General features: G+C 45.0%; 1 protein-coding gene across 1 annotated transcript in view; it reads left to right on the top strand.

The window, feature by feature from the left end:
* Abcc2 (ATP binding cassette subfamily C member 2) overlaps positions 1–14,088 on the top strand; it is a 56,687-nt gene that overhangs the window by 21,341 nt on the left and 21,258 nt on the right. Inside the window, exons 10-19 of the mRNA XM_021205166.2 lie at positions 1,148–1,402; positions 2,367–2,432; positions 3,995–4,132; positions 4,629–4,775; positions 5,902–5,986; positions 6,667–6,733; positions 8,189–8,315; positions 10,618–10,794; positions 12,159–12,326; positions 13,308–13,488. Of these exons, the coding sequence (XP_021060825.1) occupies positions 1,148–1,402; positions 2,367–2,432; positions 3,995–4,132; positions 4,629–4,775; positions 5,902–5,986; positions 6,667–6,733; positions 8,189–8,315; positions 10,618–10,794; positions 12,159–12,326; positions 13,308–13,488 (1,411 nt within the window). The remainder of the gene's footprint in view (positions 1–1,147; positions 1,403–2,366; positions 2,433–3,994; positions 4,133–4,628; positions 4,776–5,901; positions 5,987–6,666; positions 6,734–8,188; positions 8,316–10,617; positions 10,795–12,158; positions 12,327–13,307; positions 13,489–14,088) is intronic.

The following is a 14,088-nucleotide window of genomic DNA, read 5'->3' on the forward strand; positions in this document are numbered from 1 at the left end:
TTTTTTTTTTTTTTTAATTTGAACTTGTGGCAAGTTGACACTAAAACCAATCATAGTGTATAGTATCTTACACTACAGTTCAGCTTGGCCTGGAGCTTACTATGTAGCCCAGGCCGGCCATAAACTTCCAGCAATACTCCTGCCTCAGCCTTCTGAGTGCTATTACAGGTGTAAACTATTATAGGTAGTTTATAAGGCCTGGTAAGGAACAGAGCTATGAGTATTACTCTCCTGATCTTTCTACCATGAAAGTGGAAAGCCTATGTCACCAGGTTCAGGCGTGTGAACTTTGCCTACAAGTGGTAATGAAAGCATATGGTTTCAGATGTGTGAACTCCACAGCTCTCCTCTCCATCCTAAAAACCTGTGTTCTCCCTAATAATGCCTACATTCTCCTTGTAAGACTGTGGCTGAAAATGAGTCTATCAAAAGTCTACAAGGGGGTGGTAAGATAGTTCAGTGGGTAAAGATGCCTTCTACCAAGCTAATGACTGTGTGAACTTGCTGTTACACACACACACACACACACACACACACACACACACACACACAAATGCAAGGGACAACAATACTCTCTTCCCCCATTTCCCCCATTCTGTCTCTCATTTCCTCATTTTCTCCCATCCCCTGTATTGAATATCCCATGATACAATAGTGAAATGGGTAAATGGAGACCTTTTCCTCACGGTTTACATCTGATAAATTATAGAAAAACAAAACAACTATGGCTCATTATAATTAAGGCAAATAAAGAGTTAACCACAGAATGTTGTATAGGTACACAAAAGAATTAACTCTTGTAAGTTTGGGAGACTGGCAGTCATTTCGAAAGTTGCATTTAAGTTGGCACAAAGGATAGACAGTAATTTGAGGGGCAAAGAGATACGTGGTGGGTACAATTTAATGAAGGGGGAAATAAGGGGAACCAATAGTCAAAATGGGATACTGTACTGTGTTAGTGTACTGTGTTAGTGTACTGTGATAGTGTACTGTGTTAGAGTTTGGACTCGGAAGCCATGGTCTCATAGAGAAGCTATGTGTATATGGAACCCACCCGTGTGTTGTGTCTTCACTTCCTAAGGTCCTCGACTGTTTCCCAGTATCTCTGGTCTTATCTGCTGACCACAATCCTAATCTTTTTCTTTAGGCACTGACCATATCAAACTTGGCTAGGAGGCAGTACACGATTGGAGAGACGGTGAACTTGATGTCTGTCGATTCCCAGAAGCTAATGGACGTGGCCAACTACATTCACTTGCTGTGGTCAAGCATTTTACAGATTGTTTTGTCCATTTTCTTCCTGTGGAGAGAGCTGGGACCTTCGATTTTAGCGGGTGTTGGGCTTATGGTTCTCCTGATCCCAGTTAATGGAGTTCTGGCTACCAAGATCAGGAAAATTCAGGTAAAGAATGATCATCTGTGTGCATGTCTCTTTTGAACATCTGAACTCTCACTTTTGCTACTATTTCCTAGAGAGAGCTGGGGAAGGGCAAGGCTTACAGAAGACTTTCAACCATCCCAAAAGCACTCAGCTTTTTGATCTTCCCTTTCCGCCTCTAACTGGCCACTCAGTATATAATTCTCCCATCTGGTTCTGCCGAGCTTCCTTAGAAATAATTTTTAAGTAAATCTTGTTTCTCCATCATATAGCAAGATAAACCAACCCCCCCCATAGCAATCACATGGGTAATCTCAATTTTCCATTTATGTCTTGACAATCACCCTGCCTCTGTAGCTCTTCTGGAATCAGAAATTTTGTAAGAGGGCTCTCTGGAGTAGGGGATCTAATCACTCACTTGTTTTGTATTCATTGAGTAGCAAATATTGTCTTAAGACTCTTTACTGCATGTCTTACCAAGGTCACCGCAACAAATCAGACAAGGATCCTACTCTCAAGGACATTCCATTCTGCTTCCAGGGTAGAGAGATAGACAACAAAGAAAAATCCATCAGCTCGTGGTTTTTTCTGCACAGAGAATGAATTGTAACGTAGTAGTGAGTGGGTAGAGATTGCCCATGAGGAGGTAGAAGGAGTCCTCTGTGAGGTGGGCATCGAAAGCCAAGCGGAATGTCAAGGAGGGAAGATGCCTTGCCAACAGGAACAGGCTGAGGAGAGAGTATGGTCAGGCAAAGGGTGAAGGAGGACGGGTGGGAACAGACTTGGCATAGGCAAGGGTCAGAGAGAGAGGAGGGAGAGAGGAGACAGAATGGGAAGCAGGAAGAGCTGAAGAGAAATAACTCTCACTGGGCACCTCAAGTTCAGATGAAATGGCAGCCAGAGTTTCCTCAGGGTCTTCCAGCAGCAGCAAACCGGAGCCCTCTCTCCCGGAGGTACATTTGGGTTTCGTCTTTCTGTCTCTTGGCAGGTCCAAAATATGAAGAATAAAGACAAACGCTTAAAAATCATGAGTGAGATTCTCAGTGGAATTAAGGTAAGAAGGATAAAAACGGTGACAGTCTCTGCCTGGTGAGTGTCACAGGGCTCTTGATTTCTTCATCTGCAAGTCTCCAATTTCTGCCTCTGTCCCTTCCAGGTACTCTTGAAACTTTACTTCTATTTATTTGCCCTGAATGATTTGTTTTTACATTTTACCATAGAAATTTTTAAAAATAAATTTTATTTTGACAATTTTATAAATAACAAATTTTGACTATACTCCCCAACACACACACACACACACACACACACACACACAATTCTTCTCTCTTATCCCCTTCTGCTCCCTCCCTCGGAACCCTTACTTCTAGATATGTCCTCCTTAACTCCCTATCTTTAAAAAAAAAAACTATATAACCCACTGAGATTAACTCGTATTACTTGCATGTACATGAATATAGACTTATGGAAAATTATTACTGGCTACACACCTGAAGAAAAATGACCTCCCTTCCTCCAGTAGCCATTAACTACCAATAGCTCCTCAGCTCAGAGGGAGACCTGTGCACCCCCCCCTATCCCTGGGACTGCAGACAGGATCCATCAGTAGATAAAGATAGCTGCTGTGCATTCATGAGTGTAACAGCCGTGTCGCTATAGAAACCAGGGCTTTGCAGCCTCCTCCCCGTCACTGGCTCTTCCATTACTTCCATTACTTCCACGCACTTCCATGACACTCGGCCCTCACTTACTCTTAGCACCTCGGTTAGTTGTGAGTGTCTGCTTTAACCGCTGTCTCCTACAAGGAGAAGCTTCTCAAATCAGGGCTGAGAGCCACACCCACCTATGGGTGTGAATGGAAACACTTAGAAGGCTGACTGACAAGTCCATTGAGCAAAGCAACAGGAGCAGGTCCCCAAGGCATTGACCTCCACAGACACTGTTTTGTTTCGGTTTTTAAGAAAATATTTGATTTATTTTTCTCTCCTGTGTGTTCTCTCTCTCTCTCTCTCTCTCTCTCTCTCTCTCTCTCTCTCTCTCTCTCTCTTTCTCCCCCCCTCTCTCTCTCTGTGTNCCCCCCCTCTCTCTCTCTGTGTGTGTGTGTGTGTGTGTACTTATGCATGTGAGTACAGGTGCCCATGAAGCCAGAGGTCTCAGATCCCTTGGAATTGTTCGAGTTTCTTCAAGCTCAGATAATGTCACTTCCTTGATTTGCTCTGTCAGTGAAACCTTCCACAGAGCTTCTGTTTCCTTATTGCCCCAAAAGAAACGATACCCTACAAAAGCTGAATGACTAATTCATCTTGATTTGCCCAGAAATTTCCAACTTTTAACACGGGGAGTTCTGTGTCTTGGCATATTTATTTGAACAGGCAAGCCAAGACAGTTTGTTTAAAAAAAAAAAAATAAGTGAAGTATTTAGGTGAAATGTTTTATATTCAGCGGGTTGTCAATTAATATAAGCTACCTCTCTATTAACCTAGTAACAGTTTCATAATCTAGGTTTCCAGCTCCCAATTTTTTGGTAGGTTATCCTAAAATAAGGGTGGACCGGATGTGTGTACCTGGTGCCTTCTCAGGGGGAAATGTGGATTTTGTTGTTCTCTGGCCCATTAGATCCTGAAATACTTTGCCTGGGAACCTTCCTTTAAAGAGCAAGTCATGAGCATTCGGAAGAAAGAACTCAGGAACCTGCTGAGTTTTGGCCAGCTGCAGACGATGTTGATTTTCATCTTAAACCTAACTCCAACCCTGGTGAGCAAGCAGAGGAAGAGTGTGGACTGATGTCCGAGTCTGGAAAGGAAAGTCTGGTCCCAGTAGAGTTCAAGGTCTATAGATCAGAGCCCCAACTTCGGGGGAATTTGTTCCTTCTTCCTCAAACTTGTCCCCACCCTTACAACCCCAACTCTCGTTCTGCCCTGTGGGTGACCCGCAGCCACTAGTGAGGTTTCAGAACATTCATCAGGAATGCGGTCTCCAAGAATGATTTGCACGGAAGGATTTGTCTTCATGGGGTGTGCTGTGGTGAAAGAGAGAGAAGATTCAAGCTCTGATCTTAGCAACCCAGTCATTGACAATCCCTCCGTGGGAGAGATATTTCTTCCTCTAATGGGATTAAACTTCTTACGGGTAATCGGAAGAGATTGGGATAGTTGCTAACATCCCTTCAGCTCTGATAGACAGCGTTCCTGACATTGTTGCAAAGGTGCCTGGACCATTAGTGAGTTTCTTATAGCCTTGCTCTTCCTAGGTGTCCGTGATCACATTCTCTGTTTACGTCCTGGTGGATAGCCAAAATGTTTTGAACGCGGAGAAGGCTTTCACATCCATCACCCTCTTCAACATCCTGCGCTTTCCTCTGTCCATGCTTCCCATGGTGATCTCTTCAATCATCCAGGTACATAGGAACGCCCCTGCTAACTGCTTAACGGCCTTACAGTGCAGATTACCAGCTTACTGTATCTCATGTCTAGCATCGGCTGGTAAGTGTTAAAAGTCTGTCTGGTTTCCAGAAACATGGTTAGATCTTAGTGAAATCCTAAGCTCTCTGAGCCCCAGTTTATTTGTCTCTCTGGCTAAAAGGTGGATCTTCGTCCTGACCTCATTCACTTCACAGGAGACAGTCTTACAGAGACATTCAGTGAGACCATTATGATTACACCTGCCACCTGCTCAGAGCCACTTTCCTAGACAAGTTTCTAGACTGTTGTTCTAAAGCAAAGGAGATATTGACATGGCATTAAGTAAATATGGCGCAAGAAGAGAAAAGACTCTGACCTTGAATGAATCTATGTGGTAATATGTTTGAGAGCCCCAGACTGACTTTGTAAAGCTTGCATGAGTCTGAGGCACTGTCTTACGTTCTCAGAACTTACCATAGTCACTGAGTACCTAGTTACCAGAGACTAGACCTCAAGAGGAAGCCTGAAGTACAGATGGGAGACTGGTGACAAGAATAGAACATTGGGCTTTGATGCCGGCCCGCATTCATTTGGATGGTTCATGGAGTCATAGACTCCATCATATAGGGCCAAGACCAAGGCTCTGGTACCAGAAGGAGGTATAAGTTAGGGCTCTGTCACAGAAGAAGGTGGTAGAGAGTTTCTGGAAATAAGTTCAAAGTTTAGAGAGAAATAGCAATAGAGTTAAATTACCCGAGTCTCTGAAAGCTGATATACTTCTGTCTGAGGTATGGGATTGCTTGCAGGGCTGAGGTACAGTTGAGTCTGTGGTAGTGGCTTTCCAGTTGTGGCAACTCTTTATTAAATGATGTTTTATTTATTCTTTGAATTTTTCATATAATAGAACTTGAGTATATTCTCTCCCCTCCCCCAACTCCTTCCAGATTCTCTCCCATCTCCCTTCCCACCCTGGGAAGGTTTACATGAAAAACCAAATCAAACGAAAGCAACTACAAAAAAAAAAAAAAAAAAAAAAACCCAACAAAAAACATGGAATCCAATTTGTGTTGGCTACGTTACCGAATTCTCTTATTCCTGACTGTTTTCTGTGGCCTGCTCTAGGCCAGTGTTTCCGTAGACCGGCTGGAGCGGTACCTGGGAGGAGATGATCTGGACTTGTCTGCCATTCGCCATGTCAGCCATTTTGGTAAACAAATTCGGAAGTTATTTCCACAAGTTATTCACAGTGCTAGAAGCAGACTGTTCACAGCCAGGGCTTAAGCTCAGCAACCAATGGCAAGAAAGAGCTAGGGGATCCATTCTGAATTGATTTGTCTTGTATATAGTAAGTACAAACCATGTTCTCACTTAAAGATAAGTACTGAGCCAGATTTCTAAGCAAAGCAGCTATTTGGAGATAAGCAGGGACTCCTGCAAGGGACCCAGGGACCCAGGAAACAGAACTCAGACTAGAGCCAAGTGTGGGGATGGGGGAGGTAACTTGGGGTGACAGAACACGTGGCTTCTGAGTTGTAAGGCGTCCATTGCCAGAGCAGCGGCTCTGGCGTCCAAAATGGGGAGGGCTCAAATAAGGACATAGAACTCATGTGGAGGATTAGGTAACAGAGGGCTGGGGGGAGGGTGGGGTGGAGATGTGGGGGTCCTGGGGCTGGGGTTGGGGTGGCCAGAGCATCTAGAAGTCCAAAGAATTTGAGTTTCCAAGTTTAGGTTCATTGCCTCCTGCTAGTATAATAAGCTCAGCACCTAACAGAGGTGATTTCGGGAGCTGATAGATGAATCAGAGACACGTGGGCTAAGGGGAGACGGACAGTCACATGAGTACCTACACGTAACTAAAAGAGAAGGCTTTTCCCTTCCTCCCAATAGATAAAGCTGTGCAGTTCTCAGAAGCCTCTTTTACTTGGGACCGGGACTTGGAAGCCACAATCCAAGAGTGAGTTCGATCCCCTTGCTTTCCAGCTCCTCCTCAGGATCCTCCTGTCCTACCCTGTTCTCAGAAGACTCTATTCAGTGGAACACCAGAAAATACTGTATGTTGTACTCACCTGGATACTAGTTTAGACTCTGCCCTGGAGGGGTGAGCTGAGAGTAAAGGTCCCGCGCCTTTCCCCAGGGCTCTGGTTTCTATCTGCGTTCGTGCACGTGTCTCCAGTTAAAAAAAATCCACGCAGACCTTTGTTCCTCCAGATACTATGTGGAGAAAGTGCACGCACTTCGTGAACTTTAGACTCTAGCTTTTCTCCCCAGTCTAGGCAATGGGAACCATTGCTGTAAATGTCAGAGGTGGGCGTGGCCGTATACATCTGCCGTCTCTGAGGCCAGGAGGCTCAAGCAAAGGGACCCTCAGTTTGAGACCCTTCGTCTAAAGGGAGAGATCTTTAGACTTAAGGGAGCTCAGTTTGGGCTAAGCTACTGCAGAGCGCTCCTGTTCACTGCTATAAACCAGCTCATCCTTGCGTGCTGTTGTATATAGAGTACCAGTTAAGCCCACCCCATTTTGAACTCCAGAACCACCATTCACTCCAGCTAGGGGTGCCTTTCCAATTCAGAACCTGTATGTTGTTTCGTCCCAAGTAATGAACTCCATGACTTCCTACCCTCTCTCCGATTCCTGTAGCCTTCAAGTGCACTCTGGGGTCAGCGGCAGGGTCAGTCAGAACAAAAGGCACTGCTCTAGCCCTCCCAACCGAAAGCTCTCCTTTGTGGAGAGGAAACCAGACACAGTTCCCACTTCACTGCTGCAGTCCAGAGCAGGTTGGGAAAGGCTATGTGTCAGCTTCCCAATGTTCCGAGCGCTTTCTGAACTCAAATAGTTAAGCCGGCACCAAGAGTCCCAGAGATTCTAACCCAGCGTAGACCTGTCTCCAGTCAGAGAGGTCAGATCTTCAGGGTTAGGGTTAGAGAAGGGAATTCGCTTTCCACGAGTATCGATCATAGAATAAATAAATTTGAGAAACATTAAATAACGAGTTTAGTGTAGAAGCAAAATCCAACTTTGGACTTTAAAAGCAAAACCTTAGTCCAAAGAAAGTGACCAACCCCACGGTATCGGAGTTGAGACCTGAAACAAATCAGGTGTTGGGGCTCCCGAGAGGGTGCCGTTCAAACGTCGGTCCTAAGGGAACTTTCTCCCTCTAGGAAAACATTGACTGTGGCAAATGCCCCTTGAATAGGAACCTCTTCGATGAGTTTGATAAATAGAACCCATCCTTCAGTGTCTTGGAACTAAGCAATAATAAAGAAGCACTTGAGGGTCTCATACACTCACAGCAAAGTCTCTAGTCTTGTTGGGAAAGTTATCTAAAATGAGATTTCATAGTCAGAGAAATGCCTTGAATGACTGCCCCCCAACCCTCCCACATCCTTCAAAAACATTTCTCTTTTTCAGTGTGAACCTGGACATAAAACCAGGCCAACTGGTGGCTGTGGTGGGCACTGTAGGCTCTGGGAAGTCCTCTTTGATATCAGCCATGCTAGGAGAAATGGAAAATGTTCATGGGCACATCACCATCAAGGTGAGTGGAAGTGTAATGGAGAAAACTTCTGATCCCAAACGCGGGCCTTAGAGACATCTGATGCAATTGTGAACTGTAGACATTGTGCCTCACTCCAGTCTTATACAATCAGACTCTGGGGAAAGAACGTAAGACTCTGCAGTTTTAATGAAGCTGTCAGGGTGATTCGTACATGCATACCAGACTATTTAAACCGTCGACTAGAGATGTCTTCCTTCACAGTTTAGGCATTTTTGTTGTAGATATGTGTGTGTCTGAAAACTTCACATCTGTAAAATTATGCAATAAAAGTAAAAGGACCAGGGACTGGAGAGATGGCTCAGCGGTTAAGAGCACTGACAGCTCTTCCAGAGGTCCTGAGTTCAAATCCCAGCAGCCACATGGTGGCTCACAACCATCTGTAATGAGGTGGGATGCCCTCTTCTGGTGTGTCTGAAGAGAGCAATCATATACTCATATACATAAAATAAATAAATAAATCTTAAAAATGAAACAAAACAAAAAGTAAACAGACCTGGGAAAAAGTTGTAATAGGTTGCTAAAAACTCAACTGTATAGGTCTGGAGAGATGGCTCAACAGTTAGGGGCCTTGCTGCTCTCATTGAGGACTGCATTTGGTTTCCAGCATCCACATGGTGGCTCACAACCTTCTGTAACTCCAGTTCCAGAGGATTGGATACTTTCTTCTGGCCTCTCTGGACACAAGACACACATGTGGTACACATATGCACATGCAGGCAAAACACTTAATAGTAAAATAAGTCTTGAAACAAACAAAAAAAAACTTTACTTTGTAATCAGAGTCCCAATAATAAACAGCAATAAAATCAGTAATGACAGTAAAAACTGGCACATTTGTACCTAACATCATAATTAGTCTTGAGTCTTTCATCCATCCAATGAAGGGAACTGAACTCAAATCCTTGTAGAGACTAGGCAAATGCTCTCCCTCTGAGCTATATCCCAACTGTCTCTTTGCTTTAACACCTTCTCTCTCTCTCTCTCTCTCTCTCTCTCTCTGTGTGTGTGTGTGTGTGTGTGTACTTGTGCCACAGTGTCCATGTCAAGGTCAGAGGCTAACCTCAGATGTCTCTGTTGCTGCTCACTACTATGTTTACCAGGTTAGCTGACCCACAGGCTTCCAGAACGGGTTCTACTGACTCTGCTTCCCAGTTCCCCTCGGAGCACCGACATCACTGACGCATCCTACTGCGTCGTTTTGCATGGGTTTTTGGGACTAACCATTTCTGCCAGTTCCCTTTTCTTGCATTTTGTTCACGTTTGTAGTCTGTCTCCTTCTCCAGCCTATGCTGGCCTCCTGGGTAGCTTTCACTTCCGGCTGTGGCCCAGTCCTCTCTCAGCCTCCTGGGTAGCTTTCACTTCCGGCTGTGGCCCAGTGCTCTCTCAGCCTCCTGGGTAGCTTTCACTTCCGGCTGTGGCCCAGCGCCCAGTGCCCCTTCTTTGAGAGCTACGTCTTTAAGCAGAATTCCTAAATTACAATGTTACGTTTGGTTTGTTTCTTTGTTTGAAAACAGAGGAAAGTGAATTCATGGCATTTTCCTGAACTTCTCCAGAGTTAGATTTACAGGAAGTTATGAGCAATTTTCCATCATTAAACCAGCTACTATTTGGACCACAAAGATCATTTTACCCCCTTCCAAGGCTCCCTTTGTAATTATGAGAAAGTTTGCACTGGGTTGCTTTACCTTAACCTGCTTGGGGCATCAAGCATTTCTTCTCTCACAGTGTGTTGAGATTCCCCCCTTCTTTAGCAATCTCCAACGGGCCATATGTGTTTTTAAAACATGCACTGTAGGAATACAGATTTGACTCTGTCTTCTGACTATTTTTAGGAGACTTTTTTTTTTTTTTGCTAACTTATAATTCAGTGATTCCTCAAAAGCAGTCATTTATCAGTCTCTATCCTTTTGCTGTGTTAATTTCAGCCTCTTTGGATTTTCTTCCCAGGGTCTCTTCTATGCCATTTGAAAGAACTAACATTCTATGAGCTCTAACCAAGTCACTGGATTTGACTAAACCCCTGTTCTCAGCAGCATGCAGGGGGCACATGCCTTCTGATGTTCAGGATCAAGGCAAGAGAACGACAGGAGAAGAAGATGTCAGGCAGGGAAGAGGATGTTTAATGGCAGGATGCTGCTCTTACCTCCCAGTCAGCAGATTAATAAATCCCAGATACTCGGGGAGCCTAGCTTACAGCTCTACAAACCTAGGCATTGCTTATTCTCCCCAGCCTCCAATTCTGTAAGTGTGACTGTCAGATGGTCTGATCTTTCCTGTTTAGGGCTCCATAGCCTACGTCCCTCAGCAGGCCTGGATTCAGAATGGGACCATCAAAGATAACATCCTGTTCGGGTCAGAATTCAATGAAAAGAAGTACCAGCAAGTTGTCGAAGCCTGTGCTCTCCTCCCAGACTTGGAAATGTTGCCTGGAGGAGACATGGCTGAGATCGGAGAGAAAGTACGTGGGGCGAGGGACCTTGAAGGATACCAAAATAATCGAAGGAAAGCAGTGTCTTAGTCAGGGTTTCTATTCCTGCATAAACATCACGACCAAGAAGCAAGTTGGGGAGGAAAGGGTTTATTCAGCTTACACTTTCCACATTGCTGTTCATCACCAAAGGAAGTCAGGACTGGAACTCAAGCAGGTCAGGAAGCAGGAGCTGATGCAGAGGCCATGGAGGAATGTTACTTACCGGCTTGCTTCTCCTGGCTTACTCAGCTTGCTTTCTTATAGAACCCAGGACCACCAGCCCAGGGATGGCACCACCCACAATGGGGCCTCCCTGCCTTCCATCACTCATTAAGAAAATGCCTTACAGCTGGATCTCATGGAGACATTTTCTCAAAGGACGCTCCTTTCTCTGTGATAACTCCAGCAGTGTCCAGTTGACACACAACCAGCCAGCACAAACAGTGAGGACAGTAGTGAGAAAATATGCTGATCAATCATAATAGTCACAAACACACAAAACACATCGGTATGGATGCATACTATATATAAATACCTCTATTTTTGGTATGGGTTTGAGTCATGGTCTAACTATGTAGTCTTGACTGACCTGGAGCTTGCTGGTCCAGGCTGGCCTCAACTCACAGAGATCTGCCTGTGTCTGCTGCCTGGGATTAAAGGCCTGCACCACCAGAACTGACTTTCAATTTTTTTAAACTTTGTACCTGGAAGCAAATACAAGAATCTTTAATAAAAATTGATTTTAGTAACTATATTATATCCATTGGATAGATATACCATAATTTACTTAGTAGAAATTTTTTAATTACTGGATGTTTAAAATATTTCTTATCCTTTCTTCCCGTTTCAAAAAAATGAACAAAGCAATCAATTTAAAAACTGAACATAAACAATTAACCAGTTATCTTTCTGTAAGGATAAGGCGCTGGTCTAAGGGACTCTCTTACACCCTTCCAAGGGACAAGGATCTTGAGACCCAAGGAGATGAGTGAAAATAAAGCTCTAGTTTGTCTTTCCCTTTAAGTCAGAACCCATTAATTGAACAACTACTTAGTGGTCCCCGCCCTTAAGTCAACTCCTCTTGCCTACAGGGCAGAAAGTGTCAGAGTTAAAAAAGCAAACTGCAGCCGGGCGTGGTGGTGCACGCCTTTGATCCCAGCACTCAGGAGGCAGAGGCAGGCCTGGTCTACAAGTGAGTTCCAGGACAGCTAGAAGTTACTTTGTATAAAGAAACACGCCATGTTTAAGCCTTACACTTTAAGGGGCAAATGTCTTCTTTTTTGCCCCTCCTTAGCAGGCTTGCCAAGTAGGCCGAGGGAGTGTTGCTTAACAGAAACGACTTTCATCCTCAGGGTATAAACCTCAGTGGCGGTCAGAAGCAGCGAGTCAGTCTGGCCCGAGCTACCTATCAAGATGCAGACATCTATATTCTAGACGACCCCCTGTCGGCTGTGGACACTCACGTGGGAAAACATATTTTCGACAAGGTGGTGGGCCCCAAAGGCCTGCTGAGCGGCAAGGTGAGGAGGGGGTGGGGCTGGGGGTGTGTCACACACATCTCTCGGAAAGGTAAGGTCCTGAAGGAGATTTCCTTACCTGTGTCCTTCCTGTCAGACTGGTCTCAGTGAACGTCTGTCCCTTGAAGGCCTCCATTATGAACTCATGGCCTAGAATGAAATTAGTTATAAGATGCTTTCTCCGTTGTTCTGATTCTGAGGGGAAAAGCTAGACCTGTGGTTATAACAAGAAATATGTGTCTTTGGCCCTCTGCTGATAATAACATTTTCTTTAGCAATAGGCTGGGAGATTCCAACCATATTTGGCTTGTTCCCTTCAAGGTTTCTCCACTGCTGCTAAGCAGAGGGTGACTGAGCCGATGAGGCAGCTTGCTGTGAGGCTCTTTGCCTCTGTCATAGCTCAGTATGTCTGCGGGAACTCCCTCTTCCTCCTGGTCCTAGCCTTCTGTCCCTAAGACCTAGTGGAAATCTTGGAGGAATCCCCATGTCTTACCAAGGAACTTGGGAAGGGGACAGGGCCATAAGGGACGGAGGATCTCTGAGATATTTCAGTCAAGAAGACTCTAGATGCTGTGCACTGAGGCAGAAGGCTAGCACAGTGGACCTAGGTTACCAATCGGAAGCTCATTACAACCTCTTATGCTCTGCTTGGCTCCCTTGCTGGTTGACCCTCTTTTCTGTGAGGTGAGTTCCTGTCTCAGTAATCAATATAGAATTGACAAAGTATGTCAACTGTCCAATACCAGGAAGGCCTGGATTTAAAAAAATGGCCATCCCTTTTCCCACAGTATCCCTAACTCAAGATGTGGGCGGTTCTTTTTCATACAGTTGATTAGCTAGCTAGGTCTCGTAAGTGAGAAGGAATAATTAACCAGTAATCTCTCTATCAGGATAGGCGTCAGTCTAAGGGATTCCCTGGGGTTAGTGTGGTCCTTCAGGAACATGGAGGAGAATGATGAGAGCACCTGGTTTTTGTTTTCACAGACTCGGATCTTGGTTACACATGGCATTCACTTCCTTCCCCAAGTGGATGAGATTGTTGTTCTGGGGAAAGGCACCGTCTTAGAGAAAGGATCCTATCGTGACCTGATGGACAAGAAAGGGGTGTTCGCTAAGAACTGGAAGACATTCATGAAGCATTCGGGGCCTGAAGGAGAGGCCACAGGTGTGTAAGCAGGGTGGGAACAGGGCGGAACTTGGGGTCCTAGTGGGATGGTAAACCAGGGTCTATATCCTGAGCTATTTAGTGTCCAGTGAGTTACATTTGGAGCTGAACTGCCCAGAGACTCAAGCTCTGTTCCTCTGTGCTCTGGGTCTCTGTAAAGAAACACAGAAATCAAACCTCTGTGCCTGCTGCATCAAACGCGTGGGACTTTTACACTGCTGCCTCTGACATGCAAGCAAAACAGACTTCAGCATGTGCAACCGAACGTCTTAATGAGAGGCCCCTGTTGGCCAGAGGGGGGAGGGAGGGCAACGGTACAAAGCATCCACTTGTAGGGATGACAAGCTCCTTTTTATTCAAGTTCCACACTCTACCCAAACTGCTTCAAATTCATTAAACCCTGGACAGCTTCACAGGATGGTAAACTTTTGATAATCCTTAACAAAGGAATATTGATTAATACATTAAAAATTACTGCATATTTTAACCATAGAAACAATTTCTACCACCACCATTGTGCTCCCACCACCACCACCACCGCTGTGTTCCCACCACCACCATTGTGCTCTCACCACCACCATTGTGTTCCCATAACCACCA

The sequence above is a fragment of the Mus pahari genome, chromosome 1 (genome assembly GCF_900095145.1).
Source record: "Mus pahari chromosome 1, PAHARI_EIJ_v1.1, whole genome shotgun sequence".
Lineage (NCBI taxonomy): Eukaryota > Metazoa > Chordata > Mammalia > Rodentia > Muridae > Mus > Mus pahari.